We start from the raw sequence: 13094 nt of genomic DNA on the forward strand, positions 1-13094 counted from the left end.
GGTGAGATGGTTAGAAAGCATTACCGACTCAGTGGACATGAGTTTGAGCCAACTCCAGGAGACAGTGAAAGACAGGGAAGCCTGGCGTGCTGCAGTCCACGGGGTCGCAGAGAGTCAAACACGACTTATCGACTGAACAAAAAGCAGCATAACTTACAAATTTATAGACAATGCTCATGAAAACTACAGCATTTTATAAATATAGCCAAATCAAAATGACTCTACTCTTTCCTTTGAGTCCCAAAGTCTTGTGGCATTCATGTTTGACTGGAATCTTTTTAAAACATCTCTAAGACTTATCTGTTTAGATTTAAAAATGGTTATCTCCTGCAAGTTCCAGGAAAGAAATTATCAGATAAATTTCATGTGAAACCACCAATTATTAGATTTATTCCACTCACAAGCTCAGTTCTATACCAACTGCTAGTTCTTAAACAGACAATTATTGTTAAAATATAAACAGCATTGTTATCTAATTTTTCCTTTCAAGAAAGTAATAAAAATTATTCTTTTGAAAAATTACCAGATATGCATAAAACTTTTAACTTTAACAGAAATCAAAAATAGAGTAAAAGAGATAAGGGGAAAAAACATAACAGCAATAAATCTTTATTGAGGTTTTTTTAACAAAATAATTTTAAAAACAAAAACCCCCACATGTAAACAAGAAAGTAAATAAAGTTAGTTGGCATTATTATGTACATCCAAGAATCAAAACAAGTCCTGTGTTAACATTCCATAATCAAGTAAAATGTTTTGACCCATCAATGTTCAGGGTGACTGTATTTAATGTTATCAATAATGGAATCTTACCTTTGAACATTATAAAATGGTTTATGGATTATAAAGTTTAGGTTTTCATTTTTTCTCAATCCTTATGCCATATGTCCACTAGTCCTAAAATGTATTTATGTTGTCCATATTAGTCCAAAACATCCATTGTCCCAAATTAACCAGGTTACAGCTATTTGATCTCCTTCAGAAGAGTTTTTAAAGGGTGGGATGTGCTAAAATCCATATATGACAACATGGTTTTTCAAAGCTAACCTGATGCTAAATTCTATCTAACTAATCTGCCATGTCTTCATTTCTTCTCACTTTCTATACATACATTAAATACCATAGCAACTTAACCTTAAAAAATGCAGTTAATACATTAACACACATTCAGGCAGTAACTTCTGACAAAGTTGTAGTTTATTTACCAAGAAAAAAATGCTAATTTTTAAAATTTAGGTTGAGTACTGTCATAGTAGTGTTACTTAATTGAGGATGATGGCTTCATCAAACCTCAATGAAGGTTTGATATACACATTAATACAATTCAAAACTAAAGAGATTAAATTATAATTCACATGGAGGAAATTTCCTCAGTTCTGGGAAGAAAGACCAAAATATATTGTTTTATTAATATAAAATGTTATTAATTCAGTGTCTGTTTTTGCTAATTATATTTAATTCACTTTATAAGCTTTAAAAAAGAGCCTGGTTAATTTCTGTAAGAGGCTTCAATTTGAGTTTAAAATGTAGTTCTTTTCTGTCAGTTAAAATAATTTAAAGATGTGCACAATATGTTTGTACTATTTAAGGCAGGTGCCAAGCACATTTTCAAAGGTAATAAACTTACCAAGTAGAATGTTCTCCCAAAGGAAAAGAAAAGAAAAGCTCATAACAGGTTTTGTTTAACACAGATGTTCAAATAGCACTGTTCTTTTAGGTGATTTAAAAATAATTTGGCAGCTGAACCGCCTATGGTCATAACACATATCACTTACAAAGGACAGGTAACAGACACAGAATTAATGGTATACTTTTAATATTCTTACAAGTCTCTTTAAGTTGGTGCCTCATGGCTTTAACAAGATTTGTATTCTGTGTAAAAAGATTCAGAACATAAATACACTAAGGAATGAATATAATTTCTCTAGGCCATGCAGAAAAGAAGTCAACATTTTACACATCATCACTCTCAAATAGTTCTAATTAAAATCCAAACTGTTCCCATTTTTGCATCATTGTCATTCTTTGGCAAAAGAGTCAAAATAGCCATGGGTTAGGAAACAACTGTTTACCATGGTCTTCATTTTTGCAAAATAAATGTGCTTTGTAAAAGGAATCTTCACTGTGCCTGGTTTATACTAAATAATTATAATAGGCAAAATATAATGGCTTTTTGGATTAATCTACTCCTAAAGCTTTGAGTTGCCGTTCAATCTCTTCATCGGAGATTGTAGACTTTGAAGTAGAGGCAGATGGTAAGCTTCGGGCAGCTGATGGAGCTTTGGCCATCTATGTTAAAGAGAGAAAAAGAAAAAAAAAATGTGTATTAACAAACTTTCGGGTTAGGACATAAAGGATGTGCTGCAAAGAGGTATAATTTACTTTTCAAACAAATATTTTAAAACATACAGCTAACATAAAGGAAAACTTAAAAAAAAAATGAAGTGAAGAGAAAGTATTTCCATCTGAGAGAATAGAACATTCGTTCATACCTTTCCAGAGATTTCAATTCCAATTTCATCAAGAACTTGATTCACAATATCTTGGCTTTCTTCTTCATCATCAGAGCCATCAAAGATGTCATCAAGCGTGTCATTGACTTGAGGGGAGGAGAGGAAGCAAAAGTTACTTTCAAGCAGATTTCAGGTTGGGCTTATATTTTTAGAAAAAGGCCCAGCAATGTAATTTACACAGTGCAAATAAAATCTATGAATAGATGGAGAAAAGTAAATACCTTAGGTAGTTTACATTTAAGGAGAACAGAAGAAGAAAAAAAAAATAGATTCTGATAAATGGAAAGGTAAATGATTATAAAAGTTTCAAAAGGAAGAGATGACACCCATCTGGAAGGAAAAAATACTTGAGATGGTCACTGAAGGACACATAGAGATACAGTAGCGTGAGCAAAGACACAGTGGAAAGCAACAGGGACACATGTAAGGAAGAGTAAGTGCTTCTGTTTGACTATGTAAGATGTATAAATGGAAAGTGGTTGGGAAGGAAAGAATTAAAAAAAACTGGCCTATGATTGCTATTAACATGATCACTGGGGAAGGTCCCAGAGGAAGAAACAAGCAACCTAGCTTGATCTTTCTGTAAATAACCTGCTAATTGGGTGTCTGGTAAACAGACTAATACTTGCCTGCAAGAGAGTCCCTGTTTATGAACTTAGCAGGCTGTTTTCGTTTTAGGATTGTTGTAGCTACAATGTATGGGTTTATATCTACGAGTTCCTCCAAAATAACACATAAGATAGGTGATCATTTGAGGTATAAATTTAACATATTTCCTACACTTTGTAAATGTTCTGTTCAACATGAAATAAGGAAACGGATTAGACATATCATCTGTGATGCTTATGTCTGTTATGGGAAGAAAAGATTTGGAGAGTCATTTCAGATGGCCCCGCCCCCTCTCTGTTCTGCGTGAGTATCTTAATAGCTTGTATCCTTGACACTGCTAAAAAAGCTTGATATTGGTTAAGATCTCTACTGAACATTGTTTGATAATTTTGATTTTTTGTGTTAGTTTAATAGTATAAAATCAACTGGAAAAAGCTAAAGAGCTTAAGGCCAAAAAAAAAAAAAAAAAAGGAACACCATCTCTGAAAAAGTAAAGTGAATGCTAAACTTTTATTTAGTATCTCAGTTCTTACACTCAGTAACTGGGCAATTTTATGGGAAGTCACTTTACCACTTTGGGCCTCAATATTTGCATTGAGAAAAGAAAGGGGCTTGACCTGAAAATTGTTTTTGATTTACAATGTGGGACTTTATTTTTATAGTTAGAAAAGTGCCACTATGGGAATTTTATCAGCATGCTCAGAAGTAAGCCTCCCTCCAGAAAAATTACTTAGCAGTGATACTCAGATGGTAGTGTAGTAACAAGGGCTGTAGGGAGTCCAGGTTAGAGTTAAAAAGGGCCTGAATGAAAAACCACTCACAGAAAAAAATGAAAGAAGAGGACAGAGAAGAAGCACTGGAATGTGTAACCAAGGATTAGCAGAGAAAAATGCTTTCAGGAAAAGTGTTAACAAAATTAAAGATGTAATACAAATTTCCCAAAGATCTTGTTTCCAAAACCTGAATGTGAACAAGCACTGGAACAACACTGTAAAATATAAATTCTAATTTGAAAAAGATATGTCCATCTAAACCTTGTATTTATCTTTGAATGAAAATACTAATGTTAATACACTTTACTGAAAAAACGAGTAACTACCAATAACTACTATTCTTTCAGACTTGCAAATTACTAAAATACAAATGAGAACAACTATGACAGATACAAGTTTTAAATACAGGCTTATTGATTCTCTTCATTATGGCTTAATGGAATATTTAATTCCTCCACTAAGACCTGCTCACACCTGTGCCATCACTGGAATTCACAAAACATGTTAGCTACTATGATCATTATATAAATGACAATTCTCTCAGTCACTAAAAATTCACTACTGATGTTTTTGAAAAATTAGATTTTTAAAAGTAAAGGTTAAAGTAAAAACTAAAGAATTTTTGAAACTGTCAAAGACATATCCATGTGTGCTCAGTCATGACGGACACTTTGGATCCCCATGAAAGGTAGCCCATGAGGTTCCTCTATCCAGAGAATTCTCCAGGTAAGAATACTGGAATGGGTGGCCATTGCCCTCTTTTCCAGGAGGTCTTCCAACCCAGGGATCAAAGCCAGGTCTCCTGTATGGCAGGCAGATTCTTTACTATCTGAGCCACCAAGGAACCACAGTGTCATTAAACCACAGAAGGAAAACAGATACTCTGAAATAAAATACTAGGCTTGAATTTAGTAATCCTAGTAATTTAGATACTACTTTATACAATAAATGCTGCCAAATTAAAATTTGGAGATAAAAATAGGAGATAAACAACAGCTACACTGACATATCCCTATATAGCTGTAAAATAGTTAGACAATATCTTTGTGAAACAATGATGCCAGTTTTGACATATTATACAAGTAACAATTCAATGTATTATACAAGTAAGAATTCAATGTTGACCAGGGTGCTGTGAAGGGGCGCTCATTTGTTATCGGTGAAATAAAGACTGGATAGTCCTTCTGAAATAATCTGGTAGTTTGAACCAAATTGAGAGTCCCTTGGGCAGCAAGGAAATCCAACCAGTCCATCCTAAAGGAAATCAGTCCTGAGTATTCATTGGAAGGACTGATGCTGAAGCTGAAACTTCAATACTTTGTCCACCTGATGCAAATAACTGACTCATTTGAAAAGACCCTGATGCTGGAAATGACTGAAGGCAGTCGAAGGGGACGACAGAGGACGAGATGATTGGATGGCATCACTGACTCAAATGGACATGAATTTGAGTAAACTCCAGGAGTTGGTTAATGGACAGGGAGGCCTGGAGTGCTGCAGTTCATGGGGTCACAGAGTCGGACACGACTGAGCAACTGAACTGAACTGATGAGCCAAAAGTGTTATAAAAGTTAATAGTCTAAGAACACTGAAGAAATTCAGATAAGATATTACAGAAACATATTCATCAAAGGACTGTCACATAAACTGAACATTTTAAAACAATCTTACCAACCAATATAAGAATTGTTCAATAAATTAGGATATATTGATGTTACAGAATATTAAAGCCATTAAAAAAAACAAAATTCAAGGTTATGAGGACATGTTTATGTTATACTACTATGTTTTTTAAAGGCAAGATAAGATTCAAAATCATCTATATTATCACACTTTATAAGATATAGAAAAATATAGGAAAGAAAGAAATAATATCAACACTATAGGTAGTGTAATGATAAATTTGTTTATAGCCTTATTCCTCTTATTCCTCCTATTTCTACCACAGTATGAAGTTTATACTCAACAAGAAGAAAATTAAATATTAAATTTAGACTCTGGAAGGGGGAAAAGAAAAAAGAACAAATGAGCTCCATTACCTCTACCTCTAATATAAACAGATCTTCTAGAATATGAAATATATAGGATCTTCTATAATATGAAAATATATAAATATATCTTCTATATATTTACAGATCTTCTACAGTATGAAATAATCAACAAAACTCTTAAATTATCTAACTTATACTAGGAAGCATTGTTTTATTCACAAGTTGGTTTTGATTCTCTAATCTATAAAGTAAAACTGCTGAGGCCAAATAGCACAGAAATATGGCATCACATATTTTACATTTTTCTTTCAGCTAAATGTTAATAGAATTTTGAGCCTTACACAAAAACTTGATGAAATTCCAATACAGTCATCTATTTAGAAGGGAGCTGTATCATTTCTTTTCTCATTTGTGCCTTCATGGATGAACATATGAGGTTGTTAGTAAATAAACTTGCTAATTCAAAGATGAAAAAACTGAAAATTTCATTACAACTTATCAAACTTACTCATTTCTTCAGTCATTTCCATTTTCATGTTTTCCTTCTGGAAATTCTGCATTGTTTGTAATGTCTTTTGTGGATCCATCTTCTTGTTTACTGCCTGCATTGTCTTTAAATATATGAAAAGATTCATGTTACATAATTATGAAAATTTTACTATGGAATAAGTCCAAAGGGAATACATCAATAAAGGTAGATTTGTTAAAAGATAAACATTCTGCCATAATCAAACATAAAAGTATTAATATTATAAAAAAAATTAAATTACTCATTTTGAAACCATCTGCTTAACATCTTTATAATAAAGACCACTGTGGAAAAACTCATCTGAACAGTAGGCAAAAAATTAAGTAATAAAAAAATATTGATAACAAAATCCATTGCTACTCATATAGGAAAACTACATTTGTCTATTATGTGGCAAGCAGGTAATGTCTAAATTTAAAAAAAATTTATTTTTTTTCCAAAAATTGTAATGTCTGAATTATAGGACACATATTTAACGTATTTATTCATTTAAAACCATGATTTCAAGAAATGATAAAAACATTGAGCTTTGCAAAAAACATGAATATTTTATATTCACAACTAATTTTATTAAAACAAATTAATGTATGGCCAAAGTATTTTATAAATTATCATATATGTAGCTGGGTATATCTGTTTATTGTATGTGTGTTATATAAAATATGTCAGTTCAAAGATAGGAAGCAAACACAGTCTTTTATGCATGCTGCAGCCAAAGTGATTTTTTCAAATACAACACTGTACCCTCCCATCCCCCACCAGCTCACACATGCCTAATTTCTCTAAGGGCTTTGTGTTGTTCTTAGCACTGAAAACCCAATTCCATAAACTGACCTGTGAGACCAAACATCCTAACCCTGCCTAACAAGCCAGTCTCATTCTGCACCACTGCCCTCTAGATACACTGATCTTCTATTTCCTTAAATGTACGGTGTTCCCCCCACCACAGGACCTCTGCATGTACCGTCCCTCTGCTAGAATGCTCTTCTTTATTTGCTTTCACTATAAATACTTCAGATTTCAGTTTCCTACCTTAGGGCAACAGTTTCTGACACCCTAGGTTAGAACAGATGTTCCTGTTAAATCCTACGCACTACAGATAAAAGTTTATTTTATGTATTGGTGTAAATTATATGACTTTACTTGCAAATTACAGTATTGTTACAAAAATACACTAGTAACAACTACGACGCTGACAGTGATAACAGTGCAGCTAATGCCGATGTATATTATTTCTGTGTGCCAGGCACTGTTCTAAGCACTCTATGTATTCAATATAATAATATTTAAAGTTAAATACATTTAAACCTAACAAGTCTTTATGTACTCGGTACTACCATTTCCTATCACAAATGAAGAATGAAGAGTTTGTCGAGATCACACAGCTATCAAGTAAGGTATGAACCCAAGTAATCTGACTCCAAAGCTCATGTTTCTAATCACTGAATTAAAGGGAAAAAAAGTGAAAGTGTTAGTCATTCAGTCATGTCCGACTCTTTATGACCTCATGGACTGTGGCCAGCCCAGGCTCCTTTCTCCATTGAATTTTTCCAGGCAAGAATACTGGAGTGGGTAGCCATTCCCTTCTCCAGGGAATCTTCTTGACCCAGGACTGAACCCGGGTCTCCTGCGTTACAGACAAACTCCACCATCTGAGCCACCAGGAAGCCCAATCACTGAACTAAAACTACCTCTCAAATGGGCTGCTTTGGAAATGGACTTTAATCAGCACTTGCCTGGTTATGTGTCCCATTTCATCCCCATCACTTATTATAGTTCCTACTTAGAGGGCCTAAACAAACATTTCTTGAATTAACAAATTTTTAAGAAATTTAAGTGAAAATTCTAATTTGCACATTGCTATATAGCAGGACCACATTAGGTATGTTTTCTTCCCCTATTACTTGCAGAAAATTGCAAAATGAGTTGTCTTCCTCCTCAGTATTATTGAAAAGTTATCCAGCCCAGGTGTGTGATCTTCAGATAGGAACTTATCTTCAAATTAGACAGATACTTAGTTCTATCGATTTGTAAAACCAAAAAAAGAAAACAAACTTTTTTTGCTCTGAACCATGCATTTCCACTGTAAATGACTAAGATCCATCAAAAGTAAGTAAACTGACAGAATAAGCTTTATTCAGAATTAACAGCTTTGAAACAATCTGTTTTTTAAGGAACACCATGTGCCACTGTACTTATTGTACATAAAATGGACACATTCTATTTCATGTGTTTTGTGGTCTAAAAGGCAATTTTAGTTAATCCTCATTATTTCTGGACTCCTTATTTGTGAATTTGCCTACTCACTAAAATGTATCTCTAACCTCATGTCAGTACTTGCAGTACTTTTATGCTTGTTTGTGGACATGCATAGAGTAGCACAAAGTTTGAGCTGCCCAACAAGCATAATTCCAATTTAAGTCTCCCAAGATGACACCATGCCATCTTGACTCAGCACTAATAATGGAAATTAGTGTCATCTTTGTGGTCTACTTTTTTGCTTTTGGTTGGTGATTGTACTGTTTACAATGCTCCCCTAAGCTTAGGGCTGAAGTATGGTCTAGACTAGTTAACAATTGTGATCAAAGGCTCACAGGAACCTAACCCTCCATTTCCCCTAGGAACAATGGCCCGATATTCCCTAATTCAGTGTTCCTCAAACTTTACAGAATGCAATTACCGCAAATAATGAGAATTAACAGTTATGGACTATTTTCCTAATATATATAACCCTGTACTTTCTCTCCTCTGTGGCTAATCTTTTCTTTTAGTGCTTCATATTCATACTCTTTCTTCCCTTTATTTAAAGCCTACTGATAATTTTGGTCTTCCAGAAAGTCTTTCACATCATTCTATTCAAGGATCTGCACAGTTCACTGAAACATGGAGCACAGAATGTTGTAGAGTGTAAAGCTTCCTTTTTAGCACATCTAAACCTTCTCCCACTCCCAAAATGAACTATGTAATATATGTGAAAGCAGAGCCTATCTTGAATTTCTTCTGGTCTTTCACAGTTCTTAATACACATCAAAGAGCTCATTCTTTATTAAATGTCTGAAAGGCTCACAGTCTTTTAAGTTCTACAGTAAAACACATTGTTTTTTTTAATATAAGGACTGTAAGTTAAACTTAGATTCCTGATAAAATGAACTGATAAATTCTTCTGAAAATACTCATGCATCTTTCTGAGATATTCATGAAAATGAATCAAGAGGAAATTATAATTCAAATCATTATATCAAAATACACAGCATATGAAATAAGAAGCCCCAAAATCTTTTTAAAATTTAAGGAAAAAAAATAAATAATGTTTTAAGTCAATTTAAAAAATTTAGAAGCTACATGCAATCCTGGAACAGTGGAAGTACCTAAAATAAAAATTTTATATTAAACCAAGTTGATAAAAAGCCTAGAAATATTTATCTGGATTATGTTTAATTATAACTCATTTGATTAAAAATTACAAAGATTCTCCACCATATATATGTTATGTATATATATATTTTATATATATATATATATATATATATATATATATATGAAGGAGCTTTCAATCTAATTTGAATGCTGATATTTAAACATCTCAGATGAAATCAAAAAGCTATGGATATAAAGGTCACCACTTACTTTTGCTGTAGTTGACATGGCTCCTGCCATCTTCATCTGAGAATTCATCACTTTTGTTTGAGTGGACATGGAAGTGACTTTTGAACTGACAGCAAAAGTTCTTGTTTTCTGTTTCCTTAGATGTACAAGCTGTTTGGCTAAAACTCTGCAAGCTTCCTTATTACCAATCTTGGCCATTTTCTTAATTTCTAATTCCTAACAGAGGAAATAACAGAAGGAGTAAGATCATTAAAGGGGGAGTCCAGTGATTTGAGAAGAACAGACAGAGCATATACATTATACCCTTTCACCCTGATTATGAAGAAAGAGGCTTTTACAAAGTCATACAAATAGTCATTTGAGAGGGCAAATTGTTTTACATGTTTATATGAATAAGAAGGAACTAGTACTATGTTCTACACATACAAAGCAAGTCTACAAAACAGTACTCACATAAAGCCCAACAGAAAATTTAAAAACTCAATCCAAAAGTAGGTAGGAAAAAATAAATCAAATGAGGAATTGGTAGAGGATGGCAAAGGAAAAAAAAAAAGAGTACAGTGGTTGATTTGAAGCTAGTAATACAGACAACTATCCTCAATGAAAAGGTCCATTTACTATCTTCAGTAAGAGACAGATTGGCAAATTAGATGTTGTTTAGTTGCTAAGTCGTGTCCGATTCTTTGTGACCCCAAGAACTGTAGCCTGCCAGGCTCCTCTGTCCATGGGATTCTCCATGCAAGAATACTGGAGCGGGTTGCCATTTCCTTCTCAGAACATTAAAAATATATGCTATCTCAAGAAACCAACTTTGATTAGCAAAACAAAGCTAAATAAAGCTAAGTAAAAGGATAGAACAAATATATTCTATATAAATACTTGGCAAAATCTGGAAATTTGGAGTGGTTACATTAACTAGGTTAAAAAAAAAAGAAAAGAAAGAAAAGGGAATATTACCAGAATAAAAGGGGGCATTTCATAATAAAGGAATTAATACATAAAGATGTCAAACCAATCCTAAATGTGTATGCACCTTAAATAGCGCTTCCAAATTTATGAAGTGCAACTGATAGAACTGAAAGGACAAACACAAAAACACAAGTAGCATAAGGGACATCAACAACTCCTTTCTTAAGTATATTGCTGTATTTTAGGACAAGTGGACAGAAAAACTATAAAGATACAGATTTACAAAAGCACTATTACCAACTTGACCTAACCAACATTCACTAAAAACTCCATCGCCAATAGCAGAATACTCTTTGCAAGTGCACATAAAAAAAAAAAAAAAAAAAAAAGGGATTACCAAAAATATACCACATTCTGGATCAGAAAACAAGGCTCAACAAAAATAAAAGGATTGGAATCCTACAAGTACTATCTCTAACACAGTGAAATTAAACTAGAAAGCAGTAAGAAAAATAAGAAAGGAAAATAACAAGCAGAAATTAGGTAACATGGTTCAAAATAAGTCATGCAAGAATTGATGCTTTCCAATTGTAGTGCTTGAGAAGACTCTGGAGAGAGTCCCTTGGACAACAGGGAGATCAAACCACTTAATTCTAAAGGAAATCAACTCTGAATATTCATTGGAAGGACTGATGCTGAAGCTGAAGCTCCAATACTTTGGCCACATGATGCAAAGAGTCAACTCATTAGAAAAGACCCTGATGCTGGTAAAGATGGAGGGCATGAGGAGAAGGGGGAGACAGAGGATGAGTTGGTTGGATGGCATCACCAACTAAATGGACATAAGTTTGAGCCAGCTCTGAGAGATAGTGGAAGACAGGCAAGCCTGGCATGTTGCAGTACATCAGGTCGCGACAACAATAACAACATAGAAAAAAAAAAATCACAGGGGAAATGAGATAATATTTTGAACTTAATAAAATAAAAATGCACATATCAAAATATGTGAGCTGCAGTAAAAACAGTTCTTAGAAATGCAAATGTTAGAGCTTACATTTAGAAAAACAGAGTATCTAGTAGGCTTCAAAATAGAGAAAGTAGAAAAAAGCAGAGAATATAAAACACAAAGTATATCGAAAGAAGGAAATATATAAACATGAGACGAAATCTATAAACTTGGAAGGGAAAAAATAAATAAAATTAATGAGATCAAAAGCTTTTTCTAAGAAATTGATCAAATTGATAAACCACTGCCAATCAGAAGAGAGAAAAAAACTGAGGCAGAGAATACACAAATGACAAATATTGAAAATGCAGAGGAGGGCATCACTTAACAACCAAAAGATGTTAAAGAATAGCAAGAAAATATTACAAACACAATGTTATTACATTTTAAAATTTAGTAGAGATGAACAAATTATTTGACAGATGTGCACTACCAAACCTCATTCAAAACGTAGAAAGCTTGATCCATTCTATAACTATTTTCTAAAAATTGCAAATTTTGGAATTTAAAAATCTAGCCACAAAGGGATTTTTGTTTAGTTCAAACATCTATCCACAAAGAAAACTTTACTTCTAATGACTTTACTGATGAAACTGATCAAATGTTTAAAAAAGAAACACACAGATCCTTCCAGTGAATGAAACAGAAAGGGACACTTGCCAACTCATGCTTTAAGGTCAGCAGTATTCTGATGTTAAACTACGTAAGGACACCACACAAAAAGACAACTACAAATTAACAGTTCTTATGATCAGAGATGCTAATATTCTTATGAAAATTTCAACAAATTGATATAAAATTTTTTTAAAAAATTGATCACTACTAATGAAGTTTATCCCAATAGCAAAAGTTTGATTCAACGTTGGAAAATCATCAGTTATGTAATTCACTATACTAACAAACTAAAGAAGAAAAACTACATAATTATCATCTCAATAGAGGCAAAAAAAGACAGCACTTGACAAAATTAGTTCCTGATAAAAACTCTCAACAACTAGATAAAGGAATTTCAACCTGAGAAACGGCCTCTACAAAAAGCCTATAACTAATATACTTAATGATAAAAGGACGAAAAACTTTATTTACACAGATGACATGATTGTCTATGTAGAAACCTAATAGAATCTACAAAAAGACTACTAGACTAAGTGAGTTTAG

General features: G+C 33.1%; 1 protein-coding gene across 2 annotated transcripts in view; it reads right to left on the reverse strand.

Annotated features, from left to right (window-relative positions):
• Positions 1-593: 593 nt before the first annotated feature.
• The window catches only part of CHMP2B (charged multivesicular body protein 2B), a 31129-nt gene continuing 18628 nt past the window's right edge, over positions 594-13094 (reverse strand). For both annotated transcript variants that reach the window (XM_020893269.2, XM_020893270.2), the window contains 4 exons: positions 10043-10237; positions 6395-6497; positions 2493-2599; positions 594-2289 (listed from right to left, as the gene is read on the reverse strand). In XM_020893269.2, the coding sequence (XP_020748928.1) occupies positions 2179-2289; positions 2493-2599; positions 6395-6497; positions 10043-10237 (516 nt within the window). In that variant the 3' untranslated portion in view covers positions 594-2178. The remainder of the gene's footprint in view (positions 2290-2492; positions 2600-6394; positions 6498-10042; positions 10238-13094) is intronic.

Source organism: Odocoileus virginianus, chromosome 25, assembly GCF_023699985.2.
Source record: "Odocoileus virginianus isolate 20LAN1187 ecotype Illinois chromosome 25, Ovbor_1.2, whole genome shotgun sequence".
NCBI classification, from domain to species: Eukaryota; Metazoa; Chordata; class Mammalia; order Artiodactyla; family Cervidae; genus Odocoileus; species Odocoileus virginianus.